The sequence below is a fragment of the Rhineura floridana genome, chromosome 9, assembly GCF_030035675.1.
Source record: "Rhineura floridana isolate rRhiFlo1 chromosome 9, rRhiFlo1.hap2, whole genome shotgun sequence".
NCBI lineage: Eukaryota > Metazoa > Chordata > Lepidosauria > Squamata > Rhineuridae > Rhineura > Rhineura floridana.
Genome location: NC_084488.1, coordinates 6495021 through 6518556, shown reverse-complemented (window position 1 = coordinate 6518556; position 23536 = coordinate 6495021). Strand labels below are relative to the sequence as shown.

At 41.3% G+C, this 23536-nt stretch overlaps 1 protein-coding gene across 4 annotated transcripts in view; it reads right to left on the bottom strand.

Moving 5' to 3' along the window:
* Nucleotides 1-23536, bottom strand: part of CPEB2 (cytoplasmic polyadenylation element binding protein 2) — a 112391-nt gene that overhangs the window by 11715 nt on the left and 77140 nt on the right. For all 4 annotated transcript variants that reach the window (XM_061583824.1, XM_061583826.1, XM_061583825.1 and 1 more), the window contains 4 exons: nt 20042-20131; nt 10865-10983; nt 9125-9239; nt 6466-6647 (listed from right to left, as the gene is read on the bottom strand). In XM_061583824.1, coding sequence (XP_061439808.1) covers nt 6466-6647; nt 9125-9239; nt 10865-10983; nt 20042-20131 — 506 coding nt within the window. The remainder of the gene's footprint in view (nt 1-6465; nt 6648-9124; nt 9240-10864; nt 10984-20041; nt 20132-23536) is intronic.

Genomic DNA, 23536 nt, shown 5'->3' with positions numbered 1-23536 from the left:
TCCCAGTCTGCTCCGGTGTTGGAATTGCTTTTTAATATGTTTTTAAAACTTTTTTTAACCCCCCCCCAACGTTTTTAACCTTTTTAAAAAGTCTTGAAAGCTTTTAAACAAATGTTCTTAAAGTTGTTTTGTTTTAATGTATTTTAAAGTCTGTTTTTATGATGTTTGAAGCGTTTTTAGTGCTTTTGTTTGCCACCCTGGGCTCCTGCTGGGAGGAAGGGCGGGATATAAATTAAATAATTTATAAATAAATAAATAAATAAATAATGACGCCAGTTATGGTATTATTGTTGTTGTTGTTGTTATGCGCCTTCATGACGATTGTGAATTACGGCGACCCTATGAATCAGCGACCTCCAAGAGCACCTGTCGTGAACCACCCTGTTCAGATCTTGTAAGTTCAGGTCTGTGGCTTCCTTTATGGAATCAATCCATCTCTCGTTTGGCCTTCCTCTTTTTCTACTCCCTTCTGTTTTTCCCAGCATTCTTGTCTTTTCTAGTGAATCATGTCTTCTCATGATGTGTCCAAAGTATGATAACCTCAATTTCATCATTTTAGCTTTTAGTGACAGTTCTGGGTTAATTTGTTCTAACACACAATAATTTGTCTTTTTCGCGGTCCATGGTATGCTCTCCTCAAACACCACCTTTCAAATGAGTTGATTTTTCTCTTATCCACTTTTTTCACAACAATCCTGACTTTAGGGTTCAGGTATACATCTTTGCATTTGAGGACCTTTTCTAGTTTTCTCACAGCTGCCGTCCCCAATCCTAGCCTTCTTCTAATTTCTTGACTATTGTCTCCATTTTGGTTAATGACTGTGCCAAGGTATTGATAATCCTTGACAGGTTCAATGCCCTCATTGTCAACTTTAAAGTTACATAAGTCTTCTGTTGTTATTCCTTTAGTCTTCTTGACTGTAGTCCTGCTTTAGTGCTTTCCTTTTTAACTTTCAACAGCATTCGTTTCAAATCATTACTGGTAGTATGGTATTGTCTCCATATCTTAAATTACTGATATTTCTCCCACCAATTTTCACATCTTCATCTTGGTCCAATCCCGCTTTCTATATGATATGGTCTGGATATATATTAAACAAATAGGGTGATAAAACACACCCCTGTCTCACACCCTTTCCGATGGGGAACCAATCAGTTTCTCCATAATCTGTCCTTACAGTAGTCTCTTGTCCACAGTATAGGTTGCACATCAGGACAATCAGATGCTGTAGCATCCCATTTCTTTTAAAGCATTCCATAGTTTTTCATGATCTACACAATCAAAGGCTTTGCTGTAATCTATAAAGCACAGGGTGATTTCCTTCTGAAATTCCTTGGTCCGTTCCATTATCCAACATATGTTTGTGATATAATCTCTGGTGCCTCTTCCTTTTCTAAATCCAGCTTGCACATCTGTCATTTCTTGCTCCATATATGGTAAGAGCCTTTGTTGTAGAATCTTGAGCATTACTTTATTTGCATGGGATATTAAGGCAATAGTTCGATAATTACTGCATTCCCTGGGATGCCCTTTCTTTGGAATTGGGATATATATTGAATGCTTCCGGTCTGTGGGTCATTGTTTAGTTTTCCTTATTTGTTGACAAATTTTTGTCAAAATTTGGACAGATTCAGTCTCAGTAGCTTGTAGCAACTCTATTGGTATGCCATCTGTTCCTGGTGATTTGTTTCTTTCAAGTATTTTAAGAGCAGCTTTGACCTCACATTCTAAAGTTTCTGGTTCTTCATCATACGGCTCCTCCGTGAATGAATCTGTCATCCTTGCATCTCTTTTATATAATTCTTCAGTGTATTGCTTCCATCTTCCCTTTACTTTATCTCGGTCAGTCAGTGTGTTCCCCTATTGATTATTCAACATCCCTACTCTTGTTTTAAATCTCCCTTTAATTTCTCTAATCTTTTGGAACAGGGCTCTTGTTCTACCCTTTTTGTTGTCCTCTTCTATTTCTATACAATACCTATTGTAATAGGTCTCTTTGTCCATACTTACTAGTCGCTGTATTACTGCATTTAGGGTTCTGACTGTGTTTCTATCTCCTTTTGCTTTTGCTTTCCTTCTTTCTTTAACCATTTTAAGAGTTTTGTCAGTCATCCATTGAGGTCTTTCTCTTTTTTCAACTAGAGGTATTGTCTTTTTGCATTCTTTGCTGATATCTTTTCGGCGCCTTTTGAAGACTTTCCTCTTTCAACAAGCCTTTTAAGTTGAGACCTATCCCAGTCTGCATCTGTGTCAGAATTGTTTAATATGTTTTTTAATAATGTTTTTAACCCTTTTTTAAAGTTATTTTAAAAATGTTTTTAATGCTGTTTTGTTTTAATGTATTTTAAGATCTGTTTTTATGAAGTTTTAAAGTGTTTTAGTGCTTTGTTTGCCGCCCTGGGCTCCTGCTGGAAGGGCGGGATACAAATTAATTAATTAATTAATGTCTCTGAGTTCAATCCATAGTTCTTCTGGTTCTCTAAGTTTAAAGCCTCAAATCTGTTCCTTATTTGATGTTTATATTCTTCTCGGATGTTATTTAAATTTATTTTGCCATTATGATTGCTTTGTCTTCTTCTTTAGCTTTACTGTGATTTTCGATATTACCAGTTCATGATCTGTACCGCAGACTGCTTCTGGTCTTGTTTTCGCAGAAAGTATGGAACTTCTCCATCTTCTGCTGCCAATTATATAATCAATTTGATTCCTTTATTGACCATTTGGTGATGTCCACATGTATAGTCGTCTTTTTGGTTGCTCAAAAAACGTGTTTGTAAGAAATAAATTACTGGCTTCACAGAAGTCTTTCTCCTGCTTCATTTCTATCTCCTAAGCCGCATTTCCCCACAATTTCTAGTTCTTCTCTGTTCCCTACTTTTGCATTCCAGTCCCCCATGATTATCAGCACATCTTGTTTTGGTGTGTGATCAATTTCTTCCTTTACTTCCGTCTAAAATCTCTCCAATTCGTCTTCTGCATTTGCGGTTGTAGCATAGACTTGGATGATTGTTTTGTTAATAGGTTTCCCATTTAATCTCACTAATATCACTCACTCAGACTTTGCGTTATAGCTCCTAATTGCTTTTGCTACATTACTTCTCACTATTAAAGCAACCCTGTTTCTTCTTAATTTCTCATTTCCTGCATAAAATATTTTGTAGTTGCCTGATTGAAAGTGTCCCATTTCTGTCCATTTTAATTCACTCATGCCAATTATTGTAATGTTGATAAACTCCATTTCTTGCTTGACAATTTCTAACTTTCTCTTGTTCATGCTTCTGGCGTTCCATGTTCCTATTGTGTACGTTGTACAACTCCGGACACTCCTTTCACATCTGTGTGCATCAGCCTCTGGGCTTCTATTTGGCTTTGACCCAGTGGTGTCATTAGTCACAACACTATTTGTACTTGTTCGTTGTTCTTCCCCAGTAGCTCGATGAGTGCCATCTGTCCTGGGGGTCTTAACTTCCAGCACTATCTTGTGTTGCATTTTGGATACTCTGTCCATAGGGTTTTCATGGTAAGAGGTATTCAGAGGTGGTTTACCATTGCCTTCCTCTGAGTCTGGATGCATCTTAGTCTGCTATCACAGCTTTGACCATTCTGCCTTGGGTGCCCCTGCTAGGAGTCTAGCCTCTTGGTCTAGACTCCCGACGGCATTGCTCTCAGCGTCTTCAACACTCTCAAACCCCCTCATCACATTAAGGTGTGCATCCTAGAGGAGGTTATGGTTTTATGTCTGGATATATCCAGCATTTCCTTTAACCAGCATCATGCACTAAATGTTTCCACACATGAATAGATTTCCAATCTGCTTTAAAAAATGCATAAAAAGCTGCATTATGCACTATATTTATCTAATGTCAGATGAAATACAGGCTAAAAAAGTCAGATGAAAGATAAGGCTTGTCAGCGACCAGGAGTTGGATTCCTCTTCATCAGGTGTTGGAGGCAAAGACTCTGAGCCTGGAGGTAAAGAGCACGCAGGGCCAGCCGCAGAGGTGCTGCCACTCGATGAACCTGTGGGACCATGGAAGACCCTGAAAGAGCTGAGCCTCCCCTGCTCCATTGCAGTAGGTTACATGAGAAGGCATATGGCAGCACAGGTGGTGCTAACAATCAGGTTTACAGCTATAAAAGGGCTCATAGAATCATAGAATAGTCGAGTTGGAAGGGGCCTATAAGGCCATCAAGTCCAACCCCCAGTTCAATGCAGGAATCCAAATCAAAGCATTCCCATAGAAGGCTCAATCTTGGTTTGCTCCTTACTGGAGCAACTTCAGAGTTCCATGTTTCCGAGAGCCTAGTTTTGTATCCAGCCTGAACTCTGCCTTGCCTTGCATCCTGCTGGAACCTTGTCCCACCTTGCCTGGTGTCCAGCCTGAACTTCACCATCCTACACCATCCTGGCTGAGCTTTGTCCCACCACACAGCAGAACAGGGATAGGCTCATGTCATTTTGCCTTCTCACTTATTGTCCAAAATTCTTCTTCAGGTTGCCCACTCCCTGGCAATCTCTTTTCCTGCAGCTGTCTTTAGGCTGAGCAACTTCCTTTAAAGCATTCTCTTAGCCTCTCTTCAGTGATCCTTCCTCTCTGTAGCCCTCCCACAGCTCAGAACAGTATTTGTTTCAGGAAGCAAGAGATCCTACTGCTCACTCTCAGAAGAGAGCAGAAGCAACACCTGAAAAGCATGGTACCTGTATTGGAGATACATAGTTCCTTCTCTATTTAACCTCTCTGACACCAAAATCTCTGTGGAGCTCAGATTTGAGTGAGTCATTGTTTCTTGCAGATTGATACGATTAGAAGATCTGTAGACCAAATAACACCCCCCTCCCTTTATCTTATCCACAGGCACTCTGCGTCCATAGATCCCACTGTGGCACCCTCAACTTGCAAGTTGTCATGCTAATGAGTGTTTTCACTAAACAAGGGCACTTCTTAGGAAACAAAAGGAAATTTAAATATATTTCACAAATATAGGCAGAACACAAAAGCACAGATAGAACACATACTGGTCCACCTCTAAGAATCCCTTTGAGATAATGACAGATCAGATCTAATTTGTATCAAACCTTGACAGAGATCATTTCTGACTGACTGTCCATTTTTGGCTTGCTTCTTTGAATCATGCATTTATGTATGTATGAACCTCCCTGTGATTCAAAGAATCTACCAAAGTGACTACTAATATAAAGCAATTAAAAATGATCACCACGTTAAACTGGTTCAAAGAGAAAAGAGTTTTTCAAGAAACCAGAGGAGCTGGAGGTGCTGCATGGGGAGGTTATTTTCCTCTTGGCCATGTTACCCAAAGATTTAGCTTTACTTGAACAACCAGCATGGAGAGAGTCAGCTCTCTTACAGTGTCTAGGACCTATTTGGGAAAGGCAGGAGACTATCCAACTGGAAATTTTCAAAGCTGTCGCTGAATGTTCTGCAGGAATCCTTTCAAGTACTGAACACTGGAATGAATGTGCCTCTGGAAAAACATGCTGTGTGACTCAGGAATGATCTACATGTTCAGTGAAATCACATATTGATGTAACATATTGGACAAAAGCACACTACATAACAGTAACCATCTTAAAAGACAGGTTTGGGCAGTGAAGACAGGTGATTGGCTCTTCTGCAAAGGTGTTTTTTTTTATTTAAAGAGCAAATGCAGTTGCAAGTAGGGATGTTGGAGAATTTCTGACAAAGATAGGATTGGCAGTGGAAATTGCCGATGTTTGCTTATTCGTCCCATGTCTGGAATTGAAATCAATCCAGTTAATGTGATTGCTATCTGCTGTCATTATTGCTTTAGTCCATACATTATACGTAACTGATTATGTCCCCCCCCATATGCATTGTATTTCCTTTGCATTGAAATAAATGGGGTGGAATAACATAATAAAATAATTTACATAATTTATGTAAGTGCATAAATTATGTAACTTCGCTGCAGTGGACAGCAAGATGAATAACATAGTTTTTGGTGGAAGACAAACTTCAGCAGAACAATGCTGCATGCAGCAAATACAGGGCGGAACACAAAATCATGCCTTTTTACATCCCTAGTTGCAAGCCAGGTCTATCGCACTATTGTAGCAGTATCAACTCTCCAAATGATTGGATCCAGCTAATCTCACAAGATCTTAAAAGATATGACATACCATACAAATACTGGGAATTAAGTTTTGCATAAATATCCAAAGGCATGATCTACAATTTAGCCTTTTTTTTCCTTAGGAAAACTGGCCTGCAATCCAGGCTGCCATTCCCCTCCTCTCCTGCCAACGCTTTGACTTTTGGGCCCAGGCAAAGTGGCCCACCCAATGCATGGACTCTCCTCTATTTTTCATAATATAACCTATTTAATTGCTCCTATAGAAAAGAATAGTTGCCATAAAATACAGTAACAGTGCATTATGTTATAATCTGTGGAAAGCAATTTGGTATTAATTTGATACAACTTACTCGTTTATCAATATCACCATGTTGAAGCTGAACAAACCGAGCACTGATGGCAGCAATGTAGCTCTGCTGATTGGAAAAAGCAACTCGTCCAGCACCTTTCGGATATTTTAGTTCAGGATCTGTATCAATTCCTGCGTAACAGACTCCACCGTAGAGACGATCCATTATCATGGCCAATTCCACTACAAAAGAACAAAAAATATTGCAGTAACATGTTAAATTAAGTTGATATATTTTAAATAGTACAAATATTTACCAGCTGTAATGGAAAAACAATATCTGGATCCTGTACTTTGCTGCACAGCAAAAACAAGGCATAAAATTATTGGCTAGGCTATCAGTTCTGGGACAAGAGGACAACTTGTACCAGGCTATAATCCCTGGCACCAGAACAACACCTGTGGTTGTGGAACACCCAATGTGATATAGGAGCAATGCGCAAGGGACAATTTGCAGATGAAAAGGAGACAGGACTACCATTGGCATCTTGTGCTGTGTCCTACAGGCCACAGCTAAATGTCCTGAGTACCAGCACAAGACTGCTAGTTTTGTTAGACTGTTGGCAAAAAGCTGCAGTGATAGGAAGGATTTTTAAGACTGTGTAAATTTGAGCACACAAGGTGTCACTATGTTTGTACCCATAATGTGTAACACTGGTGCTATAGGTGTACTATCATATGCATGTAGGGCCACTTAACACTATCTTCTCAATCATGCAGACTGAAACCATGTGGAGTGTACCTGTGTCAGATATGTTACTGTGTAGCTATAAAGGGAAGAGTGTGGAAACTAGGCATGTGTACACTTGATTTTCCACTGCTTATATAGAATCCATAGCCAAGTAAATGTGTGCATTAATCCAACACATGCATTAACTACACCTGACTTGCTAAATCCTCTATGCAATCTATACCGGGGTGGGGAACCTCCAGCCTCTGGGCATCATGGCCCACCCAAGTGATCCAATTTGGCCTGTGAAGCCATTTCCCCTAAACCATGTCCACCACCCACCAGCTGACATCACTAGTGACATCAGCTGATGGGTGGAAGGAGGTTTAATCCTGCCTTGGCTGTGTGATCCTGTTTCCAGCAGAGAACAAGACTGCAGTCAAGACAGCAGGATTTAACCCCTGCTTACCTGATGAATGGGTATTAAAACCCTGTGTGAAAGCACCCTTTCAAGCAGTTCACACTCAAGAGCTATGCCAAAGAGACTTTTGTAAAGGCTTTAAAGCTGCTCCTGCATTTTCTCAAACAGGAGCATGGAGATCGTCTTAAAGTCTCTTCCAAGTCTCCCCGCACTACCCTTAAGTCTTAGCAATTGGGGAGTTAAAAGGGGGGCTTGCAAGAGCACATCCCAAGTCTCCCTGGGTTTTCCTTTTAACTCTCTGCAATCAGGGACTTAAAGAGGGAGGAAGACCTGGCAGATCCTGATAAGGATCTGATCCACAGAGCCAAAAACGTACTCCACCCCTGATTAATATCATGCACTCACAGAAACATCTGCTGTCAGGGGTTGGTAATACATTCCTAGAAAAAGACTTTTTATCGGTGCCTGACAATATGTAAAACTAACTTGTGGCACCTTAAAGACTAACATGTTAGCCTTGCTGTATTTTACATTTATGTGACCAACCCTGAGACCTTAGGATGTAGGATGGTTAATAAATAAAATTAATTATGGTAACAACAACAAAATTATTATGGCATAAGCTTTTGTGAGCCACAAAACACCCCATGAATTGTAATTCTAATTCTAAATTGGCAAGCATATATACACATGGGGCAGGGAAGATATAATGCAGTAAATGAAATGCAAAAAGAACAGGCAGTGATGATTACATGAAAGCAAAATACGTACAATGGCCAATGAATAAGGCAGTGTTGGCGAAAGCACATGTATCCTTCTATTGGTAATCTAATTAAAATATGTAGTATTATTTTTAAAAAATGTAATTTCAACTCAAACTACAGGTCACAGACCTAACTCAGTGGAGCTTCCCTTGTATTTTCCTTTGTTCAAATATGGTCATTTTACAGAGTTTCCTGGTAGGTTGAAATGTTCTCCTACTTGTTTCTGGATATTGCCATGATTTGCATTAATTTATCCTTTTGCACAGAGATAAATCTATGCAGAAGGTAGAAAGGCATTGGTAGCAGGTGATGGCCACTATCTGTACTTTCCAGAAACAATTGAAGATATTTTTGTTCTGACAGGCTTCCTCATCTGAATTAATGGGTCTTTGCTACAAGTATCTGTTTTGAATTTTTTTTGTTTTTCTTGGTTTTAAATATCTCTGGCATTTTTTATTGTTTTTATTGTATGTCACCTTGAGATGATTGTGCAGAAGGCAATTAATAAAATAACAAATCACTTTGGAAGATGAACAGGTGAATGAACTCTTAATGTTGTGGGTGACATTATTAGGTCCTGTAATAGCATTGCCAGAGTATATACGGGGACAAAATTGGGATCTCAGTTAATTGCAGAATCTGGTCTTTCTGTTTATCTCTGTTATGTGGCCTGCTGCTGGTTAAAATCAAAGTACTAGTTAGCTAGCTTGTAAAAAGGGGTTGTATGTGTATTTGTTTGAGAAATGGTTACTAAGATAATGCAATGTTAAGATTGGCCACAGTGCTTTAGTAGTTCTATACTTACCAGCTCGTAGTGGCCTGGGGACACCACCAACAAAAATTGTTTTTCGAGGATCAAGAGGCTGTGAACCATCCATCACAAAGTCGCTATCACTTAAGTTCCAGGGACGGATCTGGACCTATTAAAACAAAGTAGAAAACTGCATGATACTTACGTTTAACTAACGGATATGCACCAGCCATAAGATTTGGTTTGGGCTGTGATTTGGTGCTTTGGAAATTGGTCTGATTTAGCTTCGACTGCTTCGGAAGTTGACTGCTTTGCATTGGGTTCAAATCAGTTCCCTGATTCAGAAAAAAACTGAGGCTTTGTGCATCTCCATTGGCTATCATGGAGAAATTAATAAATAGCTCTACATTTTTGTGATTTGGATAGAACTGAATGAAATTTACAGGTATTATTTATTATGTTATTTATTTATTACATTTATATCCTACCTTTCTTCCAAAGAGCTCAATGTGGTGTGCATGACTCTCTCCTCTTTCCCATTTTATCCTCGCAACAACCCAATGAGAGAGGTTAGGCTGAAAGACATGACTGGCCCAAGGTCACCCAGTAAGCTTTCACAGCTGAGTGAGGATTTGAACCCTGGTCTCCCAGGTTCTAATCCAACATTGAAACTACTATACCACATTGGCTCACAGTTGCCCTTTCTCAGTGGATAAAGCCTGCGAAATTACAGACTAATCAGTCCTTAAATATTAGACAGGCTCTGTTATCTTTTCAGCACCCATTGAAGACTTTCCTCTTTCAACAAATCTTTTAAGTTGAGACCTATCCCAGTCTGCATCTGTGTTGGAATTGCTTTTTAATATGTTCTTAAACTTTCTTTTTAAAAATATTTTAATCTTAGAAGATGTTTTCACAGTTTTTTTTAAGTAACATTTTGAAGCCGGTATGGAGAACAAGTCTTATGAGGAAAGGTTGAAGGAACTTAGCATGTTCAGTCTGGTGAAGAGAAGGCTGAGGGGCGACATGATTGCACTCTTTAAGTACCTGAAGGGCTGTCACATAGAGGAGGGTACAGATTTGTTCTCTGCTGCCCCAGAGGGTAGGACTAGGTCTAATGGTTTTAAGTTGCAGGAGCGTAGATTCAGATTGGACATTAGAAGGAACTTCTTGACAGTAAGGGCAGTTCGGCAATGGAACCGACTGCCTAGGGAGGTGGTGGGATCCCCTTCGCTGGATGTCTTCAAGCAGAGGCTGGACAGCTATCTGCGGGAGATGCTCTAGCTGTGGATTTCCTGCTGTGAGCAGGGGGTTGGACTCGATGGCCTACAAGGCCCCTTCCAACTCTATGATTCTATGTTTTAATGTGTTTTAAAGTTTGTTTTTATGATGCTTTAATGTTTTAGTGTTTTTGTTTGCTGCCCTGCACTCCTGCTGGGAGGAAGGGCGGGATATAAATCAAATAACAATAACAACAACAACAACAATTTAAAAAAGTGCAGGTATTTTTAATTCTGGACACATTTAAAATTTGATTGTTTAAATAAGGGAACCATCTGTAACATTTTTTGGCAGTATTGGATGAAATCTGTAGGCATGGTAGCTCCTTCTGAGGGGATGAATATTGCCAAATTTGAGAAGGATAGATGCGGGAGGTTTTATGCTAGGTGCCTTTAAATTTGATTGAAAGGGGAGAATTAAAAAGGGATTTAATTATTTTCCACCTCCTCCTCTTTGAAGCAGCCTTCAGTCAGATGGCAGTCATGACCTGAAGGCCATCTTGAGTTTACTTACTGGCTTATCCTTGATAGTGGGGCTGGAAACACACAAATAAAGCTTTCCATCTTCTTCAATGCAGGCATCAATCAGTGCTTGAACAGAGGTCTCCTCTTGGAAAAGAAGGAATGCATAACCTAGACAGCACAGAGGAAAAAAGGTCTGAATATAGTTAATGTTTGCTTAACATGACCAGAACCCACAGGGTATCCCTTTGGATTTGTATGCCTGACGTGCTTCCATGTGCATATGAGATCTTGCTGATGTTTGCTTCTGGTTGCAATCCATGGCACTGTTATCAGATAATGCATTGCAGCAGTTGGTGGAGCTGCTCTGAGGAAGGGAAATATGCAAAGCTGAAGCTAACTGACAGGATCCCAGCCCATAATTCTAAACTTTTGGGAAGTAAACACGATCATGTCAAAATGAAAAAGCAAAGTACAAATACACTACAAGCACACAACTTCTGAATAAAAAATTGGGATATAAAGATATGAACAAATGAATAAAATCTACACAAATGCTCTTCTAGTCAGTGGCTGAAAGAGAAACCTTAAACATATCTGTCAAAAACATATTTGATGCAGCACTGCTTTAGTGCTTTACTCAGCCCGACAGGAGCTGAGAAAGGTCTGGTTCGGAATAAACCTCCCCCCTGGGATAAAGACCAAAGAAATGATGAAATTTTAAAAGGGGTAGGCCTAGAAGTAGGCATTGTGAGAGCAGGGGCACAGGATATAAATCCAGAAGAGCAAAATTACCACAGGCCTAACCACAAGTGCCAAAGACACTTGAAGAGAGACACTGCTTACAAGTGCCTGTACGCTAATGCTAGGAGCCTGCGAACTAAGATGGGAGAACTGGAGTGCTTGGTCTTAGAGGAGAGCATTGATATAGTGAGCATAACCGAGACCTGGTGGAATGGAGAAAACCAGTGGGATACGGTTATCCCTGGATATAAACTATATCGGAAGGACAGGGAAGGACGTATTGGTGGCGGAGTCGCTCTATACGTGAAAGAAGGCATTGAATCCAGCAAGCTCGAAACCCCCAAAGAGGCAGACTCCTCCACAGAATCGTTGTGGGTGGTGATACCGTGCCCCAAGAGGGACTTAATACTGGGAACGATCTATCGTCCCCCTGATCAAAATGCTCAGGGAGACCTTGAGATGAGATATGAAATTGAGGAAGCATCCAAACTAGGAAATGTGGTAGTAATGGGTGACTTCAACTACCCGGACATAGACTGGCTGCATATGTGTTCCAGTCATGACAAAGAAGCAAAGTTTCTAGATATTCTAAATGACTATTCCCTAGACCAGTTGGTCATGGAACCAACCAGAGGGACGGCAACCCTGGACTTAATCCTCAGTGGGGACCGGGACCTGGTGCGAGATGTAAGTGTTGTTGAACCGATTGGGAGCAGTGACCACAGTGCTATTAAATTAAACATACATGTAACTGGCCAATTGCCAAGAAAATCCAACACGGTCACATTTGACTTCAAAAGAGGAAACTTCACAAAAATGAGGGGATTGGTAAAAAGAAAGCTGAAAAACAAAGTCCAGAGGGCCACATCACTCAAAAATGCTTGGAAGTTGTTTAAAAACACTATATTAGAAGCTCAACTGGAGTGCATACCGCAGATCAGAAAAGGTACCGCCAGGGCCAAGAAGATGCCAGCATGGTTAACGAGCAAAGTCAAGGAAGCTCTTAGAGGCAAAAAGTCTTCCTTCAGAAAATGGAAGTCTTGTCCAAATGAAGAAAATAAAAAAGAACACAAACTCTGGCAAAAGAAATGCAAGAAGACAATAAGGGATGCTAAAACTGAATTTGAGGAGCACATTGCTAAGAACATAAAAACCAACAACAAAAAATTCTATAAATACATTCAAAGCAGGAGACCATCTAGGGAGACAATTGGACCCTTGGATGATAAGGGAGTCAAAGGTGTCCTAAAGAACGATAAGGAGATTGCAGAGAAGCTCAATGAATTCTTTGCATCTGTCTTCACAGTGGAAGATATAGGGCAGATCCCTGAACCTGAACTAACATTTGCAGGAAGGGATTCTGAGGAACTGAGACAAATAGTGGTAACGAGAGAGGAAGTTCTAAGCTTAATGGACAATATAAAAACTGACAAATCACCGGGCCCGGATGGCATCCACCCAAGAGTTCTCAAAGAACTCAAAGGTGAAATTGCTGATCTGCTAACTAAAATATGTAACTTGTCCCTTGGGTCCTCCTCCGTGCCTGAGGACTGGAAACTGGCAAATGTAACACCAATCTTCAAAAAGGGATCCAGAGGGGATCCCGGAAATTACAGGCCAGTTAGCTTAACTTCTGTCCCTGGAAAACTGGTAGAAAGGATTATTAAAGCTAGATTAACCAAGCACATAGAAGAACAAGCCTTGCTGAAGCAGAGCCAGCATGGCTTCTGCAAGGGAAAGTCCTGTCTCAGTAACCTATTAGAATTCTTTGAGAGTGTCAACAAGCATATAGATAGAGGTGATCCAGTGGACATAGTGTACTTAGACTTTCAAAAAGCGTTTGACAAGGTACCTCACCAAAGGCTTCTGAGGAAGCTTAGCAGTCATGGAATAAGAGGAGAGGTCCTCTTGTGGATAAGGAATTGGTTAAGAAGCAGAAAGCAGAGAGTAGGAATCAACGGACAGTTCTCCCAATGGAGGGCTGTAGAAAGTGGAGTCCCTCAAGGATCGGTATTGGGACCTGTACTTTTCAACTTGTTCATTAATGACCTAGAATTAGGAGTGAGCAGTGAAGTGGCCAAGTTTGCTGACGACACTAAATTGTTCAGGGTTGTTAAAACAAAAAGGGATTGCGAAGAGCTCCAAAAAGACCTCTCCAAACTGAGTGAATGGGCGGAAAAATGGTAAATGCAATTCAATATAAACAAGTGTAAAATTATGCATATTGGAGCAAAAAATCTTAATTTCACATATACGCTCATAGGGTATGAACTGGCGGTGACCGACCAGGAGAGAGACCTCGGGGTTGTAGTGGACAGTACGATGAAAATGTCGACCCAGTGTGCGGCAGCTGTGAAAAAGGCAAATTCCATGCTAGCGATAATTAGGAAAGGTATTGAAAATAAAACAGCCGATATCATAATGCCGTTGTATAAATCTATGGTGCGGCCGCATTTGGAATACTGTGTACAGTTCTGGTCGCCTCATCTCAAAAAGGATATTATAGAGTTGGAAAAGGTTCAGAAGAGGGCAACCAGAATGATCAAGGGGATGGAGCGACTCCCTTACGAGGAAAAGTTGCAGCATTTGGGGCTTTTTAGTTTAGAGAAAAGGCGGGTCAGAGGAGACATGATAGAAGTGTATAAAATTATGCATGGCATTGAGAAAGTGGATAGAGAAAAGTTCTTCTCCCTCTCTCATAATACTAGAACTCGTGGACATTCAAAGAAGCTGAATGTTGGAAGATTCAGGACAGACAAAAGGAAGTACTTCTTTACTCAGCGCATAGTTAAACTATGGAATTTGCTCCCACAAGATGCAGTAATGGCCACCAGCTTGGATGGCTTTAAAAGAAGATTAGACCAATTCATGGAGGACAGGGCTATCAATGGCTACTAGCCATGATGGCTGTGCTCTGCCACCCTAGTCAGAGGCAGCATGCTTCTGAAAACCAGTTGCCGGAAGCCTCAGGAGGGGAGAGTGTTCTTGCACTCGGGTCCTGCTTGCGGGCTTCCCCCAGGCACCTGGTTGGCCACTGTGAGTAGAGGATGCTGGACTAGATGGGCCACTGGCCTGATCCAGCAGGCTCTTCTTATGTTCTTATGTTCTTATGTTCTTCATATTGGTCTAGCCCCAACACTGTCTGCTTGCTTGAGATTAAAAGATAATTTTATTTATTTATTGTATTTATAGCCTGACCTTTGTCTAATGGCCCCAGGACAGGTTACAAAAATACAGCAATTGAAGTAAGTACAATGAACAATTGAAATAATAAAATACCCACTTGCCCCCAAAGGCATCCAATAGCAGCATAATGTAAGAGGAGCCCCAGTATCTACTCAAACAAAAGCCTTAGTAAAGAGGTGTAAAAAGGTCTTGTCAAAAGGCATACAGTGATGAGATAAGGTGTTCCTCAGAGGAAAGGTCATTTCACAACCTGGGAGCCACCACAGAGAAGGCTCCCTCATGTGTTGCCACTCCTCAAACCCAAGAGGGCTTCTTCTGCTGATCTTAACACCTGGGCAGGGCGATGTGAGAAGAGCGCTCCTTCAGATATTTGGGGTCTAAGCCACTTAGTTTTATATGCCAGTAAACACCTTAAATTGGACTCAGTGGCAAATTGGTAACCAGTCCAGATATTTCAAGACTGGCATAATATATGTCTGGCCAGAGATACCTACCAGCAGCCTTGCTGGTGTATTCTGCACTAGTTGCAGATTTTGAACCATCTTCAAGGACAGTCCCACACAGAACGCATTGCAATAGTCCAATCTGGAAGTTATCGGAGTGTGGATCATGGTGGCCAAGCTTTTCTTATACAGAAAGGGATGTAGCTGGTGAATCAGTGGTAGCTGGAAATAGGTACTCTGAACCAATGAGGCCACCTGGGCCTCAATGACAGAGATGGATCAAAGAGTACTCCAAAGCTATGCACCTGTTCCTTCCAGAGGAGTGCAACCCCATCCAGAATTGTCTATCTTCTTACTTTATGGACTCAAAAACCTTGAACACACAGTACTTCTGTCAGAATTTAGCCTCAATTTATTAATCCACATCCGCACACTACTGCCTTCAGGCAACGGTCAAGCCCCTGAAATGCCTCTCCTGATTCAGACAGAAAGAAGAGATAAACCTGCGTGTCATCTGCATAATGATGACAACATCGAAATCGTCTTGATATCTCCCAGTGGCTTCATATAGATGTTAAAAAGCACAGAGATCAAAATTGACCCCCAGAGAATCCCACCATATAGCTCCCAAGGCACCCTTTTCATATATTTTATATATTCCATGGATAAACTAACCCTATTGGTGGTGTCTGGGGTGTGAGTGCCAATCTTTACATAACCAAAAAGACACCATGTGCACAAGAGAGAGGTATCAGCACACTCAGAAGAACTCTGAGGTTTGCAGAAGTTGTTGTTTTGTTAAAACTGGTGGCACATAATCCCCACAACAAAACATAAAACAGTATGTCTACAGATGTGTGGAAGAAAGGGAAGAGAGTGAACACATGCGCAGCCCAGGAAGGGCATTAGCTGAATCTCAGCAAGAGCTTGGGATACAAGCTATGCTCACTCCCACATTAACCAGCCACCATCTCCCCAACTTACCAGCCCGAGAGGGGCCTACAAAGGGAAATTCAAGAGGACAGATGCTCCACCTGAATGCAACATTTTGTTGCAGGCCCCACTCAACTCCATCTGCATTTATAGAGATGAGGCAGTACTCAGCACTCGTTGCCACTCTTGATTCTAACCAACAGAGGTGACCTAATGGATGAAGTGGCAGTTACAGAAACTATGAGGGAAAAGTGATCATGTTATACTTGAGTTCTTGATTTTAAAGAAAGCAAAAGCTGAGAGTAGCCATAAACATACCCTGGACTTCAGGAAAGCCAATTTTAATAAACTCAAAGCAATATAAACAAGGTTCCATGGCAAGTGACCCTAAAAAGGAGTCCAAGATGGGTGGGAGTTTCTACAACAGGAAATTCTAAAGGGACAATAGCAAACTATTCCAACAAAGAAAAAAGGTGGAAGACAGCAGAAGAAGCCAATGTGGCTTCACAGAAAGCTCTGAGATGTTCTGAAAACCAAAAGGGACACATATAGGAACTGGAAGGAAGGCCAGGCCACTGGAAGAATACAGACAGGTAGCACAGCGTTGCAGAGATGGTGTCAGGAAGGTTAAAGCTGAGGTTAGTGAGGGATGCTAAAAGCAACAAAAAAGCTTTCTTCACGATCATGTATAGTAAAGACAGAGAAAAGAAATGGTGGTACAGTTACTCAGTAAGGATGGCAAAACGATAACAGATGACAAAGAAAAAGCAGAAGTGCTCAATTCCTACTTTAGCTCAGTTTTTTCTCAAAAGATGGTATACGACCCTCCTGACAAATGTGAAGATGAAGGGGCAGAATTGCAACTTGAGCTTGATAGACAAATAGTCAAGGAATACTTAAAGACTTTGAACAAGTCTCTACGACAAATCTCTAGGGCCCAATGAACTGCATCCTAGAGTATTGAAGGAACTGGTTGATGAACTCTCAGAACCACTGTCTATTATCTTTGCAAAATCATGAAAGATGGGTGAATTGTTGGATGATTGGAGAAGGGCTAATGTTGTCATCTTCAAAAAGAAGGAACCTTGGAACTATAGGCCAGTCAGCCTGATATAATCCCTTGAAAAATTCTGGAACAGATTATAAAACGGTCAATCTGTAAGTAACTTGAAAACAATGCAGTGATTACTAGAAGCCAACCAAGAACAAATCCTGCCAGACTAATCTTATCTCATTTTTTGATTGGGTAACCTCCCTGATAGACTGTGAAAATGCTGTGATAATATATCTCAACTTCAGCACAACTTTTAACACAGTGCCCCATGATATTCTGATTAGCAAGCTAGCTCAATGTGGGCTGGATGGAACAACTATCAGGTGGATCCACAGTTGGCTCCAGAATCATACTCAAAGAATGCTTATCAATGGTACCTTCTCAAACTGGGGGGAGGTAACGAGTGGGGTACTGCAGGGCTCAGTCCTGGGCCCAGTGATCTTCAACATTTTCTTTAATGACTTGGATGAAGAGGTGCAGGGAATGCTTATCAAATTTGCAGATGATACAAAATTGGCAGGGGTAGCTAATACCCTGGAGAACAGAAGCAAAATTCAAAGTATCTTGATAGGCTGGAGCATTGGGCTGAAAACAACAGAATGAAACTTAACAGGCATAAGTGCAAAGTTCCACACCTAGGAAAAAGAAACCAAGTGCACAGTTATACGATGGGGGATACTTGGGCTTAGCAATACTACATGTGAGAAGGATCTGGGAATTGTTGATCACAAGCTGAATATGAGCCAACAGTGCGATGTGGCTACAAAAAAGGTAAGTGCTATTTTAGGCTACATTAACAGAAGTATAGTTTCCAAATCGCATGAAGTACTAGTTCTCCTCTATTTGGCACTGGTTAGGCCTCATCTTGAGTACTGCTGGACACTATACTTTAAAAAGGATGCAGACAAACTGAAACGGGTTCAGAGGAGGGCAACAAGGACGATTAAGGGACTGGAAACAAAGCCGTATGAGAAGAGAGTGAAAGATTTATTTAGCTTTGAGAAGGGAAGAGTAAGGGGAGATATGATAGCACTTTTCAAGTACTTGAAAGGTGGTCATGCAGAGGAGGGCTAAGATCTCTTCTCTATCATCCCAGAGTGCAGGACATGGAATAATGGGCTTAAGTTACAGGAAATCAGATTTTGACTGAACATCAGGAAAAACTTCCTGTTAGATGGGTACAACAATGGAACCAATTACCTAGGCAGGTGGTGGGCTCTCCAGTGCTGGAGGCATTCAAGAAGCGGCAGGACAGCCACCTGTTGGGTATGCTTTAAGTTGGATTCCTGCATTGAATAGGGGGTTGGACTTGATGGCCTTACAGACTCCTTCCAACTCTACTATTCTACGATTAGTGAGGAATTGAAATAGGTGGTGGTGGCCAGGGGCAATCAGAGGGGGTAGGGGCAGGAGGGCCATTTGGCCTGGGCCTCAAGCGCAAAGGTGGCAAATTTAGACACTTATTAATTTTTATTAATTTTATTATTTATTTGATTTATAATCCTGCCCTTCCTCCCAGTAGGAGCTCATTTGGCATTTGTTAAGCTTTATACCTTGCTTTTGGGCACATCAGACCAAAATGTGGCACACTCTCAGCTCAGAGTTGCAAATTAGTGCATTTGCATAGACAAAAGCTAGGCAAGCATTTTGTAAAAAAAAAAACCCTAAAATTATGTCTCACTTTTGTTTGGTACCTTATTTTGGCGCCCCCCTTCCTACATGTGTGGGCCTGGTGGGCGTATGCTTTCTGGGAACACAGGTGCCATCGGGCCTGACACGGTGGCAAGGGTGGCCCTGAGGCGACCCCAGTGGCAGTGGCAGCAGCAGGCCACCAGCTCATCCACAGCTCTGTTGGCACAGTCTAGTGTCAGCTCAACACTGCAATGTAAGCATGAATGAGGTGCTGGCTGTCAAGGAAGGTTGGTTACACAAGAGAGATGAATACATCAAAACCAGCATATTTAGTTACTTCCTCCTGAAAGTGGTGGGGCTTTTACAGGGTACAAAGAGAAGCCAGAAACATCTGAACACAACCTCACCCTCTGTGGCAGAATGCCAGTTGATGAAAGTTGAGCTATCCAGGTCCAACACTTTCATCATCCACTGTTTGCAGTGGACAACAGTCATTGAAATGATATTCCACATGGACTACTCTGATGAGTGAGAGGAGTGGATATGGGGCATTCAGATGGTTACCAACAACTTAAAGAATCAGGAGCAGGAAGAGGACAGGATAGACTACCAGTAACATGGGGGTTGAGGAGATAGAGGTGGCAATGACCAAGGCAACCATGAATGACTATCTAAAGCTCCTTGAAACAGAGTATGCCCATTTCTATGGTGCTGAGATTGTTGCGGCTTTGGAGTACCTCCACTCCTGGGTGTCATTTACTTCTACATCAAGCTGGAGAACCTTACGTTGGATAAAGATGGACACATAAAAATAATGGACTTTGGGTTGTATAAGGACCACATCACTAATGGCACCACAATGAAGACTTTCTGTGGGACACCAGAGTACCAGGCCTGGAGTACCTAGCTATAGATTAGCGGGGCCTGGGAATGGACATATATGAATGTGTGAATGCCTCCCCTTCTACAGTCCAGACCATAAGTGCTTCTTTGTGCTAATTCTCCTGGAGTAGATCTGCTTCCTGTGCATGTTCAGACCTCAGATCAAGGCCCTTGCGCTGACACTTTTCTCTAGCTACTATGAATATAGCAATACAACCCAAATTACAATGAGACTTCATCACACAATCCTGCACAGATGAAGAATAGAGGGAAGAATAAGTGACTGGCTCACATATATGAACTAGCCAGGGTCAAAAATACTATATATTTAGTGAAGAACTCAGAAAAGCAATACCTTTAGGTGGAAAGTAGGATTTACTTTCTGCTTTGTGAGGCCAGTCAACCACCAGAGGTCCAAATCGTCTGAAGCTAGCAGTAATTTCATCTAAAATTTTGATATAAATAATTGTAGTTAATATATTAGCTTGTATTTCCTTTCTTAATGTTTTCCACAGCTACTTGTGGACCATCTACTTCACTGCTGTTTTACATAAAATAATATTAAAAGGCACACATTAGAAATGTATGAACTTCTTCCAGCTTGCTGTGAAACCATTTGGGTTTTGTGAACATTCCTGTTGAACATTCATTTGAACACTGCACATTTGTAATGAATGGTTGCAAAACCCTCGGATTGTTTCCATGACCCCTCCTCTACTAGTTCCTTCCCTCTCTTTCACAAGTAAAAAACCCACACTCATCTTTGTAAAAGCGAGATGGGGTAACAAGAGGCAGAGAAGGCTCACAGCAGACCATGCTGACTTGAGCTTGGGACAATGCTCCTGTGCTCAGGAGTACTGCTTCAAGCTTGGGACTTAGTCTGGTAGTCTGGTTGTAAGTTGGCAGTTACCTTTGCAAAGGGAGAGGGCTTAAGGGGAGAAGGAATTGGCAGAGAGAACAGACCCCATTTTAAGTCAGCCCCTGACTCAAATGAGTCCGGGACCGACTTGAAATGAGATGCCATTTTCACATTTCCTGTGCTGTTCAAACTTTATTGGCATAACTAATTTACAAGATTAACTATAATTAACATCTAAATTCTTAGAACCTTAAGAACAAATCTCTATGGATATACATTTATTTGCCTCTTAACTGATATGGTTTTCAAAAAGATATGGCCAGACGATGCACAGGTAGCAATATTAACAAATGACCTTTTATTTTAAAACTGTACCAAGGGAGCATTTTCTCCTTGGTTGCAGGCTAAGTAGGGAGAGAAGAGCCTACCAGCCATGGAATCAGTTTCATGCATTTATGAATACTAAATTGATTAGATGTGCTTTGATACAGCAATAAAATACGCAACTTCTATAAACTTGCTTATTAAAAAAAGTTTTGATTGTTCTCAGTTACTTTCTTCCACATTGCAATTCTTCTCTCATGTACTGCCAACAACAGCTTTCAGGAGTAGTAGTTACAACAGAGCAACTTGTCCAAGGCTACCCAGGAGAGTTTTGTAACTGCATCAGACTGTACCCACCCTGAAAAAATGCACTGCCTGCCAATGGAGATAAAATCAATATTATTGCTTTTATCACTGGAAAATGTGTATCTTTTTTTAATTAAAAGGACACCTTACACTATCATATCAGAGACATTTTCTGTTTTGTTTTTAAGAACTGATACCAAGCTTAGGATCTACTAGACCTCATTAAATCACACACAACGATTTGATATCTCCCTCCCCCATTCCCAGAACAGTCATATACGTCAGGGGTGGGGAAACTTTTTCAGCCCAAGGGCAGCATTCTTTATGGGGAACGTGCCAGAAGTAAGAGGGTGGGAGTGAAAGCCAAAACTGTGATGGCCCCCATAGCCATCCCCCCCCTTTCTGCTGTTCAGACTCAGAATGATTGCTTCCTCTCTCTGGTTCCTCGTTATGCACTGAGAAGGAGGCTTCCCCTTCTAAGCACACAGCATGAAAATGCAGCAAGCTGCCTATGGAGTAACAGATTGCCCTCTGAGGAGATTGGTAAAAAGAAAGCTGAAAAACAAAATCCAGAGGGTCACATCACTCGAAAATGCTTGGAAGTTGTTTAAAAACACTATATAAGAAGCTCAACTGGAGTGCATACCGCAGATCAGAAAAGGTACCGCCAGGGCCAAGAAGATGCCAGCATGGTTAATGAGCAAAGTCAAGGAAGCTCTTAGAGGCAAAAAGTCTTCCTTCAGAAAATGGTAGTCTTGTCCAAATGAAGAAAATAAAAAAGAACACAAAACTCTGGCAAAAGAAATGCAAGAAGACAACAAGGGATGCTAAAAAAGAATTTGAGGAGCACATTGCTAAGAACATAAAAACCAGCAACAACAAATTCTATAAATACATTCAAAGCAGGAGACCATCTAGGGAGGCGATTGGACCCTTGGATGATAAGGGAGTCAAAGGTGTACTAAAGAACGATAAGGAGATTGCAGAGAAGCTAAATGAATTCTTTGCATCTGTCTTCACAGTGGAAGATATAGGGCAGATCCCTGAACCTGAACTAACATTTGCAGGAAGGGATTCTGAGGAACTGAGACAAATAGTGGTAATGAGAGAGGAAGTTCTAGGCTTAATGGACAATATAAAAACGGACAAATCACCAGGCCCGGATGGCATCCACCCGAGAGTTCTCAAAGAACTCAAATGTGAAATTGCTGATCTGCTAACTAAAATATGTAACTTGTCCCTCAGGTCCTCCTCCGTGCCTGAGGACTGGAAAGTGGCAAATGTAACGCCAATCTTCAAAAAGGGATCCAGAGGGGATCCCGGAAATTACAGGCCAGTTAGCTTAACTTCTGTCCCTGGAAAACTGGTAGAAAGGATTATTAAAGCTAGATTAACTAAGCACATAGAAGAACAAGCCTTGCTGAAGCAGAGCCAGCATGGCTTCTGCAAGGGAAAGTCCTGTCTCAGTAACCTATTAGAATTCTTTGAGAGTGTCAACAAGCATATAGATAGAGGTGATCCAGTGGACATAGTGTACTTAGATTTTCAAAAAGTGTTTGACAAGGTACCTCACCAAAGACTTCTGAGGAAGCTTAGCAGTCATGGAATAAGAGGAGAGGTCCTCTTGTGGATAAGGAATTGGTTAAGAAGCAGAAAGCAGAGAGTAGGAATCAACGGACAGTTCTCCCAATGGAGGGCTGTAGAAAGTGGAGTCCCTCAAGGATCGGTATTGGGACCTGTACTTTTCAACTTGTTCATTAATGACCTAGAATTAGGAGTGAGCAGTGAAGTGGCCAAGTTTGCTGACGACACTAAATTGTTCAGGGTTGTTAAAACAAAAAGGGATTGCGAAGAGCTCCAAAAAGACCTCTCCAAACTGAGTGAATGGGCGGAAAAATGGCAAATGCAATTCAATATAAACAAGTGTAAAATTATGCATATTGGAGCAAAAAATCTTAATTTCACATATACGCTCATGGGATCTGAACTGGCAGTGACCGACCAGGAGAGAGACCTCGGGGGTTGTAGTGGACAGCACGATGAAAATGTCGACCCAGTGTGCGGCAGCTGTGAAAAAGGCAAATTCCATGCTAGTGATAATTAGGAAAGGTACTGAAAATAAAACAGCCGATATCATAATGCCGTTGTATAAATCTATGGTGTGGCCGCATTTGGAATACTGTGTATAGTTCTAGTCGCCTCATCTCAAAAAGGATATTATAGAGTTGGAAAAGGTTCAGAAGAGGGCAACCAGAATGATCAAGGGGATGGAGCGACTCCCTTATGAGGAAAGGTTGCAGCATTTGGGGCTTTTTAGTTTAGAGAAAAGGCGGGTCAGAGGAGACATGATAGAAGTGTATA